This window comes from Dendrobates tinctorius, unplaced genomic scaffold (assembly GCF_039654945.1).
Source record: "Dendrobates tinctorius isolate UK_male_01 unplaced genomic scaffold, ASM3965494v1 ptg000070l, whole genome shotgun sequence".
In the NCBI taxonomy this organism is placed as follows: Eukaryota; Metazoa; Chordata; class Amphibia; order Anura; family Dendrobatidae; genus Dendrobates; species Dendrobates tinctorius.
In genome coordinates, this window is record NW_027361738.1 from 61,958,504 (window position 1) to 61,976,240 (window position 17,737).

The 17,737-nt window shown below is 43.2% G+C and overlaps 1 protein-coding gene across 6 annotated transcripts in view; it reads left to right on the forward strand.

Moving 5' to 3' along the window:
• MPP7 (MAGUK p55 scaffold protein 7) overlaps window positions 1–17,737 on the forward strand; it is a 434,998-nt gene that overhangs the window by 394,799 nt on the left and 22,462 nt on the right. For all 6 annotated transcript variants that reach the window (XM_073581723.1, XM_073581726.1, XM_073581725.1 and 3 more), the window contains one exon: window positions 13,029–13,172. In XM_073581723.1, the coding sequence (XP_073437824.1) occupies window positions 13,029–13,172 (144 nt within the window). The remainder of the gene's footprint in view (window positions 1–13,028; window positions 13,173–17,737) is intronic.

Consider the following 17,737-nt stretch of genomic DNA (forward strand, 5'->3'; position numbering starts at 1 on the left):
GTGTTGTGATCAGTGTGTCAAGAGTGGGAGAAGAGGGTTGAATTGACAATCCAACAAAATGGGCAGCACTTTGAACACACTTTATAAGTGTTCATAAACTTGTAAATAAATAATGAAAGAATAAAGTTGCATTAAAATCAAGCACACCATTGTTTTTCTTGTGAAATTCTCAATAAGTTTGATATGTCACATGGCCCTCTTCCCATTGGAAAAAATAAAGTTGGATCCAAAATTGCCGACTTCAAAATGGCCGCCATGGTCACCACCCATCTTGAAAAGTTTCCCCCCTCCCATATACTAATGTGCCACAAACAGGAAGTTGATATCACCAACCATTCCCATTATATTTAGGTGTATCCATATAAATGGCCCACCGTATATATATATATATATATATATATATATATATATATATATATATATATATATATATATATATATATATATATACACACACACACACACACACACACACACACACACACACACACACACACACACACACACACACACACACACACACACACACACCGTATATACTCGCGTATAAGCCGAGATTTTCAGCCCATTTTTTTGGGCTGAAAGTCCCCCAATCGACTTACACGCGAGTCATATACCGGGGGGGGAGGAGGGGTGGGAGTGTCAGATCATACTTACCCCCAGCGCATCTCTGCAGCTCCCCTGCTTTTCCCACGGTCTCCCTTCCTTCAGCGGTCACATTCATGACTTTAATGAGCGGTGCCATGTGCCGATTAAGGAAGTAAGGGAGATCGTGGGAGTACGGGGCTGCAGAGACCACACCAGGAGGGAGTAAGTATATGCAGTATTCACCTGTCCCCATTCCAGCGCTGCACACCGCTGTCTGCCGGGTCCTCTGTCAGTGACGTTCAGGCAGCAGAGGGCGTGATGACGCGGTTAGTGCACGCCCTCTGCCTGAACAGTCACTTACAGAGGACCCGGCAGACAGTGGCGAGCAGCATTGGAACAGGGACAGGTGAATATCTCAGGTGCTGGGGCCTTGAGCCAGCGGTAACACCGGCACCTGTCCCCCATAGCGCACCAGTATCCCCACCCGCTCAGCATACCGGCACCTGGCCCCCAGCGACGAGAGTTGAATGTGCCATTTTTTTTTTCTTTATTTGCAGCGGCAGCATATGGGGCCTATTCTGTGGAGCATCTTATGGGACATATTCTATGGAGCATCTTATGGGGCATAATCTATGGAGCATCGTATGGGGCAGCATATGGGGGGCATATTCTATAGAGCATCTTATGGGGCATATTCTATGGGGCATCTTATGGGGCAATAACCTTTATGCAGCAGCATATGGGCATATTCTATGGAGCATCTTATGGGACCATTATATGGGGCGTAATTTGTATGGAACATCTTATGGGGCCCATCATGAACTGTATGGAACATTATATGGGGCTCCTGATTCAATATGGATATTCAAAAACATTTAACCTACTGATGTCTCACTTAATTTTATTGGTATCAGTTTTTAGCTTTGAAATTTACCAGTAGCTGCTGCATTTTCCACCCTAGGCTTATACGCGAGTCAATAAGTTTTCCCAGTTTTTTGTGGCAGAATTCCCATTTTTTTGTGGCTTATACTCGAATCGGCTTATACACGAGTATATACGGTATGTAGCTTTGTCGCCATAAAAGGAAGGGAGCCCAGACACATTTCTTGCACAGGGGCCCCAAGCTGTCAGTGTCCACCCCTGGTAGGATGCATAAAAATAATTAAGTAATTCTCTAATTAATCTTTTATTTTGTTCTCATTTTGTTTGGTATTACAATTAAAACTGAGAAATCTAGAAAGAATTCTCTCAGCTGTGTCCTTCTGCCCCTTTTTCACTGCCTTATACTGTATGTGGCTGTAGAACAACTGGCTGCAGCTGGAGCCTCTCCCCACTCCTCTCTCTGCAGAAAGATAACCGCATTGTGTCACCCTACCCCTTTAGGTACAGACACCACTCATCCATAGCTATGGAATAGATTGGTAGGAAATTAACCCTGTGTTCTCTGATGAACTTTCTTAAGACTTTTTACGTACATGTATAAAATCTTTCAGATTGACTAAACCGTGTAGGCAAGTTTGTGATATGATTACTTTTATCATTCATTTTTGGGTTTCCTTTAAGAAAAGCGCATATGAAGAATGAGCTGTATATAAAATATTTAGATAAGGGGTCACAAGCTCGGCCAGGGAAATAGTCCACATAATATGAATTTGGAGTTGATGGACCTCGTTCCTTGCAGGACAAAATGATGTTTTCAGTTATGTCGGGTTTTTTTCTATACGACTTTTTGATCACGTTTCATTCAATTTTTTGGGTGTCTGTATACTGTATTTTTGGCATGTTTTTTATTTTTCTTTCAGTGTTCATCGTATGGGTTATGTTACAGTTTTATGAGTTGAGTTGCTTCGGTCGCGGCGATGTGTATTTGTTTTTATTTTACATACTCCTTAACCTCAGACCTCTCCTACTAAAATACAAGACGATCACTCTCCTTCACCCACCTGCTTTCCCTTTCTCTGCTTCTTCTCACTGCTGGTGAAATATCCCCCAATCCTGCCCTCCCCCCCCCCCCCCGCCTCATACATCCCACTAATCCCTACCCCTATCTTTCTCACATTAAGAGAAACTACCGCAATCCCTCACACTTAAAACCCGTGCCACTGATCCCCTCCCTCCCGCACCCTCTTTCTGGAGCACTTTGGAATGCTCGCTCCATCTGCAACAAGCTCCACGTGATCCACGACCTCTTTACTTCCCGCAAACTTTCCTTCTTGGCCCTCACTGAGACCTGGCTGACACCCCCTGACACAGCCTCCCCGGCTGCACTGAGTTATGGCGGCCTCCACTTTACCCTCACTCCTCGCCCTGGCAACAGATATGGTGGAGGAGTGGGTTTCCTCCTTTCTAAAAACTGCTCCTTCAATCCTATCCAACCCCCACCCTCCCTTATCCTCCCTTCTTTCGAGGTGCACTCTGTCCGTATTTACTCTCCCTCTAATCTCCAAATGGCTGTCATATACCGACCACCGGGCTCAGCCACTACCTTTATCGACCAATTTTCCACCTGGCTCCTCTACTTTCTCTGCTGACATCCCCGCCATCATGATGGGGGACTTCAACATCCCCATTGATACCCACCAGCCAGCAACCTCCAAACTCCTGTCACTTACCTCATCTTACCTCCTTACCACAGCCACCCACACAGATGGACATACATTAGACCTCATCTTCACCCGCCTCTGTTCCCTATCTAATTTCACAACCTCTCCCTTCCCCCTATCTGACCACAATCTATTCACCTTCTCATCTTTGTCCTTCTCACCTGCCCCCCATGTCCAGCCACTAGCACCTCCTCGCAGACACCTCGCACATCTAGACATTCACAGACTCAGACTCTCTTCTACCTCTGTCCTCCATATCTTCACTCCACAACATGGACAGTGCCACCGCTTTCTACAACGCCACCCTCACATCAGCCATAGACTCAGTCGCCCCTCTCATGCATGGCATAGTGCGACAAACCAATAGGCAACCCTGGCACAACAGCCTCACCAAAAAACTTCGACAAGCATCCAGGGTCGCAGAGCGGCGTTGGAAGAAAACAAGCCTGCCAGACGACTTCACTGCTTTCAAACAAGCTACACTTGCCTTTAAATCAGCCCTCACCTCTGCTAAATAGACCTATTTCACAAACCTTGTATCTTCACTATCCCACAACCCAAAACAACTGTTCAGCACATTCAACTCTCTCCTCCGCCCACCACTGCCACCTCCAACTCCCCTCATCTCTGCTGAGGACTTTGCCACCTACTTCAAAAACAAGATTGACCAAACTAGGCAAACCTTTACAGTTCCACTACCCCAACCGCTCCACATACCAGACCTCTGCCCTTTCCTAATAACCTCCCTCTCTAACATCACTGAAGGAGAGCTTACTCATCTCCTTTCCAAATCACGCCTCACCACCTGTGCACTTCACACCATCCCTTCCCACCTGCTCCCCAACCTCATTAACATGATCACTCCAGCCCTAACCCATCTCTTCAACCTATCCCTAACTTCTGGTACCCTCCCCTCTGCCTTCAAACATGCCACCATAACACTCATCCTCAAAAAATCAAACCTTGACCCAACTGCTCTGCCCAGGTATCGCCCCATATCACTGCTCCCGTTTTGCTTCCAAACTCCTTGAACAGCATGTCCATGCTCAACTTTCCTCCCACCTCTCATCTAACTCCCTCCTTGACATCCTGCAATCTGGCTTCGGCCCCCACCACTCCACTGAAACTGCCCTGACCAAAATTACTAATGACTTATTCACAGCCAAAGTTAACAGATCTCCATCCTCCTCCTTCTTGACCTGTCCTCTGCCTTTGACACAGTTGACCACGTCCTACTGCTACAGATTCTTCCCTTGGCATAAAAGAACTCGCCCTGTCCTGGATTTTCTCATACCTTTCTGACCGCACATTCAGCGTTTCCCACTCCCACACTACCTCCTCATCCCGCCCCCTCTCTGTTGGAGTCCCCCAAGGCTCTGTCCTGGGGCCCCTACTTTTTTCCATCTATACTCTTGGCCTAGGACAACTCATAAAGTCCCATGGCTTCCAGTACCACCTGTATGCAGATAACACTCAGATCTACCTCTCTGACCCAGATGTCACCTCTCTGCTGTCCAGAATCCCGGAGTGTCTATCGGCCAAATCCTCCTTTTTCACCCCTCGCTTCCTAAAACTCAACGTAGACAAAACTGAACTCATTATCTTTCCTCCATCTCACGTATCTTCCCTACCCAATCTATCTATTATGGTGAATGGCATCATGCTCTCTCCCGCACCTGAAATCCGCTGCCTTGGAGTAACTGTTGACTCTGCCCTGTCCTTCAAACCGCACGTCCAATCTCTTGCCACCTCCTGTCGCCTCCAACTCAAAAATATTTCCAGAATCCGTCCCTTCCTCTGTCGTCAATCTACTAAAACTCTTGTACATGACCTCATCATCTCCCACCTTGACTACTGCAGCACTCTCTTCTGTGGTCTCCCTGCTAACTCTCTTGCACCACTCCAGTCTGTCCTCAGTTCTGCTGCCCAACTAATCCACCTCTCTCCTCGTTACTCCTCTGTCTCTCCCCACTGCAAATCCCTCCATTGGCTCCCAATTTCCCAACGAATCCAGTTCAAACTACTAACACTGACCTACAAAGCCATCCACAACCATTCCCCTCCCTATATCTCTGAACTAATCTCACAATATCTTCCCTCACGTACTCTTCGATCCTCCCAAGATCTCCTACTCTCCTCCACACTTATTTGTTCCTCACACAACCGCCTCCAAGATTTCTCCCGAATATCCCCTGTCCTCTAGAATTCCATGCCTCAATGCGTCCGATTATCCACCACCCTCGGATCCTTCAGACGGAACCTGAAAACCCATCTTTTCTGGAAAGCTTACAGACTGCAATAACTATTCTGCCGCCTCACCACCACCTGAGCTGCCGCCTCATCACCACCAGAGCTACTGCACCCCCGACCTTCTGTCTTTTTCCCGCTATCCCGTAGAATGTAAGGCGGTGTTCACACAGTGTTTTTTTCGCGTTTTTCCCGCGGATTTACCAAAAAATCCGCTCAAAAAAACGCTTAAAAGAAGCTTCCCATTCATTTTAATGCATTTTGCACTTTTTGTGCATGTTGATGCTTTTTTTTCCACACAAAAAACGCTTTGCGGTAAAAAAGCAACATGCTCATTAATTTCGCGGAAAATTCCGCATTTCTAGCTATTTTGTATGTCTGGGGACGCGCGCAAAAATCGCGGCAAAAACGCACGTTTTCTAGGAAGGAGTCCGGTTTTTATGCAGAAATTTTCTGCATACGTGTGCACATAGCCTAAGTCCACAAGGACAGGGTCCTCTCCCCTCTGTACCAGTTTGTCATTGTATATTTGTTGTGGAAATTTGTTTACGGTTAACGATATCTATAACTTTGTATGTAACGATATCTATAACTTTGTATGTAACCCCCCCTTCTCATGTACAGCACCATGGAATTAATGGCACTATATAAATAAATAATAATAATTTTTTTTTCGATCTTTTTCATACTTTTGGGGGTGTTTTTGCAATTTTTTTTACTCCGTTTCAGTAGCCTAAAAAAGGGAACCCACTCCCTCTAAAACCATATGGAGACTTCTGTCACGATTGTCAGTGAAATCTCAAGGGTTAAACAGCTGTGATCGGTATTAAAACTAATCATAACCGTTGCAGTAAGGTCTCAGCTATGACATATACAACTGATACTCACGCTGACGTTGGTGCCGGCATCGTCATCATGCTGTAAATATCCGGCAAATGTCAGTGTTGGGGGGTGGTTAAAAAAAAAAATTCTCTCCATATTCCCCTACCACCGGCGGATTCGGCAGGGAAAAGACTGCACCGCTCTGACGCACGTTCTTCGGCATGATGTCATTAAGCGGCATCGGGTGCGTCATCGCTCAGGCCTGCTCTCTGCTGTTTAAGGGATGTCTTGGGAGCTCCGGTGCCCCACGGGCCACAGTTGACAGCCTAAGGGGCCACATGTGGCCCGATGGCTTTATATTTGAGTCCCTTAATTTAGAGTAATGGTTTATAATTCTGGTAGTGCAGTATTTAACACTTTTTATTGTCAAGAAATAGTGTAAAAAAAATTATAAAATAATAAGCAAATGGAAATATAGCATTATAAAATACTGTTATAATGTTTTGGCATATGTATGTATACATAATGTTTTTTTGCTTATACGCTGCACACCTTGCATTAGCTCATATGGGGCTTACTTGGATCGTTACGTGATTTTTACTATTTCAGCTTGATTTTTATCCAACATAGAAAAAACGTAAATGCGAGCAATGAAATGTGTTTACAGCAGACTGGAAAAAAGTTATCTTTTTCATCACTTTTTTGCATCAGTTCTGTAACTTTTTTGTGAAAAAAAATCTCTGGTGTAATCCTACATTATTAGGAGTCGGAAACCATGATTAATTAGAATTGTATGCCCGTGGAAAATAAAGAGAATATCGTAGGGAATTGTGAGTATAATTTACAGCGATGGCAATATACATAGTAGATGAAAGAAATGAATAGTCTATCACAGAAATATCTTCTTTTTTTATTTAGGGTGCGTTTTTAATACATGACATATTGCATGACTTTGCGGCAGTGTGTGAAGCCATTGTCAAGAATAGATTGCAAAGGTGGTGGAAGTCTATTTTTTCCATATCGTGCTTCTGGTTTTTTTTTTCTTTTGTGTTTTTTAAGCCTCTCCTAGTTTTTCCTTAAAAAAAAAAAAAAACCACATTGAAATGCCATGTGTGAAAGCACTAAAGGGGTTATCTGTGCTAAAACAACCCCTTTAACTAATGGGATTTAATAGTAATAATAATTTTTATCCTGGTATATCAGAAGTTATTAATCAATTAGATTGTGTTTCTGCTGACTTAGTAGATGAACGCCGTGTCCTGACCGGACCAGATACTTGCGGGAAGAACATGTCTTATTTTATCTTGGAACGCAATATAGAGAGTTTTCTGGATTCTAGCTGCAGGTGACATGTTTTAGAGGAATTCATTCACTACGTTTATTTGACAAAGCCCTCGGGGTGGATGACCTCCGTCTCCGATTCAAGAAGCAATGAGTGTACTTAGAGCTGCAGACGCGAGACTTTCCAGCATCCTCCTCTCCTGTAACACTCCGCAGACACTCGTGGTGGCTGAAAGGAGTTTTCACTCTCAATTTTTCAGCTTTATCTTCAGCCCTAATGCACTTAAGCCGAGCATCGGATAATATTAATGTGCAGCAGGACGTAGGGTTCTTTTAAGGCGAATCACCTGACATTTTGCGTTGCACATGGCTTATTTAACGGCTGTTTTAGGCGGTCCCTGCGGATTACTGTCACATGTGCAACATCGATTAGAACTGAAAGCTTGATTTTAGAAAATGTAAGAAATTTTATGTTTTCTGGACTCGCATGATATTCCGTGCGGTAACAAACTTATTTTTTGTTGCTGTTGTGACCCCACCATGTCCATGGTTCATAGTATCCTACCTTCATCTAAAAAACATCTCCAGAACCTGCCCTTTTTTAAGGCCTGATTCAGATGTCTTGATGGTTTGGGGGTTTGGCATATGTACATCTCAGTGTATTGGATCCATTTTTGGTTCATTTTTACCATCAGTATTTCATCCAATTTTCCTATATGCAAAAACATAAAATTCCAAGTTTCACCTACCCATTAAACAAAAAACACTGATGACACCTGGGTGGTATCTGTTCACTGTTTGTTTTTTTTCATTGACCCATTCATAACAGTGGGTGACTTGGATCCAAAATGGACCTTTTTCTTCATGTTTTAAAAGACCTTGGGTCGGTGAAAAACAAACCGATGAACAACCTACAGACTATAATAAGTAGTTTTCTAACTGTGGAAAAACAGATAAAACATGCATGTCTGAATGATTCCTAACTGTGTAAAATCAAAAAAATAATATTGTTCTTATTGACCTCATTCATTCTTATTTTGATTACTGTGAATCTGATTACAAATTGGCCCACGCCTCATTAAATCTTCCCCTCTCCAATCCATCCTGAATGCAGCAGTCAGACCTATATTTCTTTCCAGCCATTACACCGATGCATCCACCCTGTCCCAGCCTTTGCACTGGTTGCCAGTCTGCTACAGAATACAACACATAAGCTTATCATACTCACCCTTAAATCTCTCCACAGTGCTGTACCATGTTACATCTCCTCCTTCATCTGATTTTCATACTACCTTTCCTCTCCATTGTGAAAATGATTTATGATTAGCATTCCCCACAATTCAAACCTCCCGCTTAAGGGATCAGGCTTCAAGTAATATAGGTTGCCATTTACTTAAATTATTTGGGCATTATTGTTGTGGCCAAACTCGATCGTGAATGAAATATTACAGCATTTGCGTATGAGTAACATCCAGACGTTAGCATTGTGAGATGTTTTAAACAATAATGAACATAATCGAGACCACATAAGTCTCCTGCCCTAATGGCAAGTCATAGTTTGTGATTACAAGGCGATCGGTAACTTAGGAGACTAGCTCCTTAGATTATTACAGTGCCATGGTTGTGTTACTACATGTGGGGGGTGACGGGTCCATTTTGTAACGTGGAAGAGCCCCATCTGAGATTAAAATTCCCTGTTCTGCCTTTCGGTGTGGGTCCTAGTGGTCGAACCCCTCCAGTAAGTAAGTTATCACCTACCCTGCAGATAGATAACTTTCACCAAACAAGCTCTTTAAGGCAGGTTGGGTTTCTAGTGTTTTAGAAAGAAAAACTCTGTGATTTTTTTTTTTTCCTTTTTGCAAATCTCCAGACCATTGGCATAAAGCATCTCCTATATCGGTCATCCTTCTGCTTTGCGCCACGCTGCCTGTGAGCTCCAGATTCCTGATTTTGCACAGTACTTACCTACACTTGCCCTTGCAGTAAATGTCCTGTGTGATCCAGACTGATCTCTTTATTCCATTTAAGAAGTTTTCGAGCCGCTCCTCCATGAGAGCACACATGGGACACTGTTAATTTAGTCTTGCTAAGACTTTATGGCCATTGTAGCACAATTCCTCAGTTTTATTAAGCCCACCTGACTCCGCTAGTACAGGTCTCCGTGTGCTTACTCAGCAGTATCTCCGCTACTTGCCAAGGTTCTTGGATGAAGTTTTCGAAGTTAAATTGTCATTTTCAAAAAAAACTTTGTTCTCTTTGGGAAGTCTCCTTTAGAGCGTAGTGAAAGCGTTCACCTAGGACTGTTACCGGAGCCCTGCCGTGAGCCTGACGGTTGTGGCTAACTTATGTGACTGTTCTCCTATATGCCTCTGGAAGGAGTAAGTTCTCATCCAAAACACGTTGCAATAAAGTGGAAGTTTTTTTCTATACTTGCTGCCTAGATTAACCTTTGTCAGCGCCTGAGACCCACCGCACTCCCCTCTCCTTTTATGTGTTTTCCTATAGGAATGCGAAGTGCAGCGATCACGTGCCGTACATCCTTGTGGTCACTAGGGCCGGCTAATGGTTGTAGCGGCCACTTACTGCATGGAATGTAATTACTGCAGAAAAGTAAATAAAGACTATCGGAGACCACCAGGGTGGCACCAGGGTTGCCAACCACCGAGAAATTCCTGGATACTCTGTAAAAATACTTCACTTTTTTCCCCAGTCCGTAAAAAATAATTTGAGATGTCCTTGAATTTTTTTTTTTAAAGCTGAAGAAACTTACTGAATATTATAACTGTAATTATCAATTTTTTTGTATTTATTTATTTTTTTTTTACAGTTAATGACTAGTGATGAGCGAACGTACTCAAATAAGACGTTATCCGACCACGCTCGTTTGCTAACCGAGTGTCTTCGGTGTGCTCAAAAATCTTCGGGGCTGTATGTCTCGCGATTGTTCGACAGCAGGGATCCCCTGTTTGTTAGATGATCTCTTCATGTGTTGTGGCTGTTGAACAGCCGCGAGAAATGCAGCCGCGGGGACTCAAACATACCATATATTATTCGAGCACGCCAAAGACGCTCGGTTAGCACCCGAGCATGCTCAGATAACACCTTACCCACCATGTCACCAAACGGCACAGTGAGTATCTGTAGCCTCTTTTCAGGCCACTCACTGATTCCAAGATTGTAGACACCTGTGATGCTAATTAGTGGACGCACCGCGATTTAACATGTCCCTTTTGTCACATTATTCTCAGGGGTACCATCATTTCTGTCCAGGCCTATTTCATGAGCTTTATTTTTTTTAAAAATCTGTAGAAGCATGGCTGAAAAGAAATGTCTGACTTTCATTTGTTCATTTTCATAGATTTTTTAGTTATTACATTTGTCAGGTTCAAGTTATTTCTGTGACTATTGTTTTTCTGTCATTCACCGAGGGGTACCAACAATTTTGACCACGAGTGTAAAAACCAAGGAGAGAGTTTACATTCTTTTATTCCAGTCTTTTGTTGTGAAAAATTAGGCCTGTTTCACACTTCAGCAATTTGACGTCAGTCAAAATCTGCCACTTTTAGAAAAAAATGGATCCGCCAGTTTTTTGGCGGATCCGTTTTTCACCCCATAGACTTTCATTAGCGGCGGATTTTGACTGATGGCCGTCCGTTGCATCCGTTTTTTGACGGATCCGTTACAATTTTAGCGGCCGCCGACTAAAATATATATATCGCTCTCTCTCTCTCCTTTCCAGAGATCGGTTCCTTTAAATTTCATCCACTTAACAGCTGCAACGGTTTTATAATAATAATAATAATAATAATAATAATTTTTATTTATATAGCGCCAACATATTCCGCAGCACTTTACAATTAAGCGGGGACTTGTACAGACAATAAATTCAATACAAGTTAAGACAATTCAAACAGTGACATTAGGAGTGAGGTCCCTGCTCGCAAGCTTACAATCTACAAGGAAATGGGGGGACACAGGAGGTGAGAAATGCTTGTTAATTCAGGTCTGGCAATTATAATAGGGATTAATAATTGATGGTCGAATACGTTTGAATTGATGGTTGAATACGTTTTATCCGTATGTTCCTAAACGGATCCGTTTTTTCAGACTTTGGCGGTTTGCAACTGACGTCAAACAACTGAAGTGTGAAACCGGCCTTAGCTCTTTTTATCACATGACGTTTTTGCTCAAAGTGTTGCCATTCAACTCCTATCTTGCAACTTTTAAAATGTTGATGGGATAAGGGGCAAGGTTATTTATGCAAAAAATGGTTAGTTTAATCACTAAAAAGTTAAAAAACAAAGTTACAGTCTCACTCCATTAAGGGGGTGACTTAAAAAGTCGAAAAACTAGACGATGCGTCAATCATCATGCAACACTTTGATACATTTAGCGCTAAGAACAGCAACGCGACCATAAGCAAAACTGACTTCAAAAATTCCCTTCATGAAAAATGTTACCAAATCAAGGAGATTTTGGTTTCTATACTATGACTTTTTTTGGTTCAGTGCATTCCACTATGATGGGATGTTGGGAATACCCAAATCCAAAAATTGTTATATTTGTCATCAGAAAAAGTTTTCTACAGAGCAGAACGTCTATTTCAAAGATCTTTGGATTTCGGTCATTTAATTTCGTAGCTGAAGCCATTCAATAAGAATTACCATAGTTGGAACGGTCACTTTTTTGCGTTTCCCTTGGCTTTTGCGTCCCGGGCACTCTACAGGCAGCTTGTAACCTCTCAATGGCGGAGTATTTGAGGCCATGCACTGTTATTGTAGGATGCTTTCTTGACCTATTTTAATCAAATTCCATCTGAACACTTTTCTGCCAGAAGACAAACACTAGTTAAAGCAGAGTTGATACTCACCCTAAATAAACAGCCTGGGAAAGAGGGGAGACGGCGTCAGCTCGATGGAATCTATTTAGACTTTTTTTTTTTTTTTGCACCAAAAAAATAGGTTAAAATTTCGAGGGTTTGCTGCCTTTAATGTAACTTTCTGTCCAGGTATGACATCACTCCGTATAGTTGAAAGGGGAATTATTAATAGACAGCAATGGAGGCTGACAGCGAACAAACTGACTTTGGGCTTAGTAAGAAATGAAAATATCCATTCCGTATGTTGACATAGGTCTGCTTGAAATATAATTGCCACCAAATTCAAAAAGCAGAGTGTAAGCTTTGGGCATAAACATGCCTACTGGCTGTGGTAAGCGTAGCGCCTGCCAAACTTATCAAACTTTCCAGGACTGGCAAAGCATGTGGAAATTAAAGCCTCCTAACCATAGAAATAACAGCCGATACAGTAAGTGTTTCTAAAGGAAATGTTAGCATACTAGCATACATATTTGAAAAATGTAATGTGTTTCCTATTACAAAATATATTTATATATTTCTTTCAGACAGATATCTTATTCTAATTTTTCTTTTTTCTTTTTTTTTTTTTTTGTTTCCCTATTTTTTTTTCTCTTGCTTCCCCCCCATAGAGCATAAAACACTTAAGGACATATGAATTTAAACCGTTTGTAATATTCATCAAGCCACCATCTATCGAACGCTTGAGAGAAACGAGGAAGAACGCCAAAGTAATCTCCAGCAAAGATGATCGGGCGTCATCGAAACTCTTCACAGTAAGTGTTCCCTAAGAGGGTCTCTAAGGATTTTTATCTGGTGTTTTCTTTGTTGTAAATATGGTTAATATGTTAAAGTAATGGTCCCCAACCTGGGGCTCAGGAGCCACCTGTGGCTGAAGAGGAGCCACCTGTGGCTGAAGAGGAGCCACCTGTGGCTGAAGAGGAGCCACCTGTGGCTGAAGATCAGCTACCTGTGGCTGAAGATCAGCTACCTGTGGCTGAAGATCAGGCACCTGTGGCTGAAGATCAGCCACCTGTGGCTGAAGATCAGCCACCTGTGGCTCACGACTGTCTGCTTAGGTAAGTGCTACACTCAGTTGTATTGGCATACACCAAGGGCATTTTTACTTGTTAAAAGGGGTGCCCACTACTCATTCCCCATGTTTGGCCCCATTAAAATAATGAGAAGGAGTTTTCCCTCTGTAATGAGAAGGGGTTTTCCAAGTAATGTGCTTGGGGGATTGTTACTTTAGAAGGGGTCATTCAGACCCCCCCCCCCCCCTTGAAACATCCGTATATGGTTAGTCTCTTCTGGGAAGGACGTTGTCTCCCCAATGCTGGCAGAATATATGGGGAAATCTGCACCCTTTATAAGGTAAACCAATATATAATTTTGATGTTTTGGTATCACACTCCAGAGCTCCTTCATAGACTGAACCACCAGCTCCCAAATATTTGCTGGCGTTATTGCTCAGCATCGGGTTCTCAGTTTCACATTTTCTGGTTTTGCCCTGGGCTGGCAGGATTTTGAGAAAAGGTGAAAACCTTAATACAAAAGGTTCTATATGTGGAGGTTGACTTGGACCCTGCTATATACCTACTAAATGTTTCCCCTAGAGGGATGGAGAAGAATGCGACCAGACTGCTATTACATTTGTTGACGGCAGCTAGATGTTTGATTGCCCTTCATTGGAGACAGACTACTCTCCCTCCTCTTATCAGAAGGTTTTGGATAGAATAGCCGATATCCGCAGGATGGAACACATAACAGCCTTATTGAATGTGAGTTTGGACAGATTTGAGACCGTCTGGGTCCCTGGGACTATTTTAGGGCCCAAAACAACGGTTAGGAGCATGTTGGTGTTTGAACAGGTTTCTTCTTCCCTGCCCTTCCCTTATTTAGTATTTTGGATTTATAAAAATTGTAATATGAGTATGGGAATGAAGTCATCTTAACTTGGCATCATTTAGAACTGCTGTTGGACTTTGTTGTTTTTCTTTTCTATTGCACAATATGTTTTGATGCCACTGGGGGAAACGTCTTTCAAGAGTTCATTCTAATTGTACTCCATTCTTTCCGACCCTCTAGTCAAATTGTGATTGTTTTGTCTCATTTCTGATTGTAATTTTTATTAAATTTTATAAAATGTTACAGTTATTAAAAAAAAGAAGGGGTCCTTCAGGGCATTATGAATTTTAAAGAAGACTCTTATAGCATTGATATAAGTTAAAGGGTTTACTTGTGGAATTACTACTTTAGAATGGGGCATTTAGGCGATTATTACATTTTATGGGGACACCAGGATTTTATATTTTTTCTTAAGGGGCACTAAGGACACAAGTACTTTATAAGGGGGTCTTGAGCCATTATTACGTTATAAGACCACACTTTTGGCATTGTTACTTTATAAAGAGGAGTGTTATTACTTTACGAGGGGTCTTTGGGGAATTATAACTTTCAAGAGGCATGCAGGGGGCTTCTTCGATTTCTCCGCATCTACTGTGGCTCGTGACCATCTTTCAGTCCTGGATGTGACTCTCAAGGTAAAAAAAAGGTTGGGGACCACTGTATTGAAGGAACACTAGGGCAGCACGGTGGCTCAGTGGTTAGCGCTGCGCTGGGGTCCTGGGTTCGAATCCCACCAAGGACAACATCTGCAAGGAGTTTGTATGTTCTCCCCGTGTTTGCGTGGGTTTCCTCCGGGCACTCCGGTTTCCTCCCACACTCCAAAGACATACTGATAGGGAATTTAGATTGTGAGCCCCATCGGGGACAGTGATGAAAATGTGTGCAAACTGTAAAGCGCTGCGGAATATGTTAGCGCTATATAAAAATAAAGATTATTATTATTATTATTAACACTAAACCTAGAGATAAATGCTAAAATTAAGTAGAAGATAATTATGCCCCCGCTGCTTGTCAACTTGCAACATTTTCAGCATGTTCCGACAACAAACAGTCTTGTAGAAAATCTACAAAGAATAAAAGGTTTTGGTCGTCATCTGTTCTGTTTTTAGCTTGGGAACATATGAGGAGGTGAGGCTTAGTTAATGAGTGGGACATAACAATATTTTTGTAATTCTGCAGACATGGTAGAAGGGAGAGGCTCCTGCTGCAGTTAGCTTACACCCAGAAACATGACCGCAGGGACAAAGAGGAGGGAGGAAATGTTTTTTCTTTTGGGAATAATTAAGAAACTTTTTTACATTAGTTTAAATTGCAGTATTAGAAACACTAGAATCAGGGGAATTGTTTATTTTGCCTTTTTAAGGGAATTTTTTATGTTTAGTGATATTGTAAAAAGATTTTCTGGTAAACCAATTTGACACAGTGACACAGGGAGCTGCCAATCGGTGGTGTGGGTGGGGTTATACAGGGCTCAGCATTCAGAGAACTGCTACACCTACAGCAGAGAAAACTGTGATTCTATCAAAACTGCAGCAAGCAGACTAGTGAGTGACACATCTCTGGAATCGGGGTCTCCGCCCTTATATCATGCTGCTCTCAGATTCTGTAGCAAAAATATGCTGAAAGTATGCCTTTAATGCTGGGGACACAGAAGCGTTGATTCTCTCATGCAAAAGAATTGGCTGAATTGTGCTAATGACACTTGACGTAGAGTTTGCGCAGAGTGTAATCTTAATGTGATCCGATACTCTCACATGCAAGAATTAGAGCACAGATGTTTTCTGCATTGTTTGAATCTGCAGATGCCGGACTGCACTCAGATGACATCAGAGTGCAGTCTGATATTTTACACACTCCAATAGACTTGTATAGGTGCACGTGATCCCAATACCGGAGCCACTTGATTTTTTTTCTCATGTCGAATCGGCATGAGAAGAAAATGGCAGATCGGCACTAGCCCATAGAATAGCACTGGTCCGAGTGCTATCCGATAAAGCATCACATAGCATTCGGCCGTGTTATACGCTCGTGTGGCCCAGCCCTTAGAGAAATTCACAGCAGGAATCTGTGGTTTTTGATGTTTTCATATTGCTATTGTCACTTCCCGAAAGGAGTTTGGGACCCGATGTTGAGCAATGTAACAGAGGGTAGGCGGATCTGATTACAGCTACGTGCGCCTCGCTTACAGGTACAGTATTTTTCATGGAATTAGTGTCAAACTCTGTTAATCACGAAGCTCACAGTTAAAATTCCCAGGTTCAGGTGATTGTGTTATGACTAGTGTTGAGCGATACCATCCGATATTGAGAAAGATCGGATTGGATCGGACCGATACCCAAAAAGTATCGTGTATCGCCGATTCCGAAACCGGAAGTCCCATTCAAGTCTATGGGACAGAAATATCGGAAGTAAAAAAACCCTTTTCTTTCCTTGCACATCCAGTTCGGGAGGGGGGAAGAGTGTGGGCGGTGCGTGGGCGGACACTGTGCGTGTCTGTGTGTGCGGGCGGGGTCTGTACGGGCCTCTCGGGGGTCTGCGGGCCTGCCAAGGGTCTGTGCGGGCCTGCCGGGGCCTATGCGGGCCTGCCGGGGGTCTGTACGGGCCTGCCGGGGCCTGTACGGGCCTCTCGGGGGTCTATACGGTCCTCTCCGGGGTCTGTGCGGGCCTGCCGGGGCCTGTACGGGCCTCTCGGGGGGTCTATGCGGGCCTGCCGGGGGTCTATGCGGGCCTGCCGGGGCCTGTATGGGCCTCTCGGGGGTCTGTGCAGGCCTGCCGGGGCCTGTATGGGCCTCTCGGGGGGGGGGGGGGTGTGCGGGCCTGCCGGGGGTTGTGTGTGTGCAGGCATCGTCCGATGGGACTACAAGTCCCATCGGGCGATGCCTGCTATAATGACAGTGATTGACACATTAGCCAATGATGGGACAGTAGTAGTCCCATCATCCGGCTAATGTGTTGAATGTAAAAAAAACAAAAAAAAAACATACATACTACATACAACATACTGTACATACACTACATACATACTACATATATACTACATTCATACAACATACATACTACATATATACTACATTCATACAACATACATACATACAGTTGTGGCCAAAAGTATTGACACTCCTGCAATTCTAATGTATTCAAACTAAAGGAACAAAAAAGCGCAATAGGGTCTTATCTGGGTTATTTCTGGAGAAGTAGATTAGAATTTACTCACCCTTTTTAGGAGAGGTTCAGGCATGTGGGATCAGTAATCTGCTTGCTGCACGTCCAAAGGTCAGCTCTGTGACCACTTAAAACATCAGATTTCGGAATAAATTCTTGGACTTTTGTGCGCTGCCAGATAAAATCACGTTTACTATGCACCTTGTCCGTGGAACTCATCTGCTTGGAGCCTCCCCAGTTGAGGGCGCAGTCAAAATAGCCTGCTATTTTG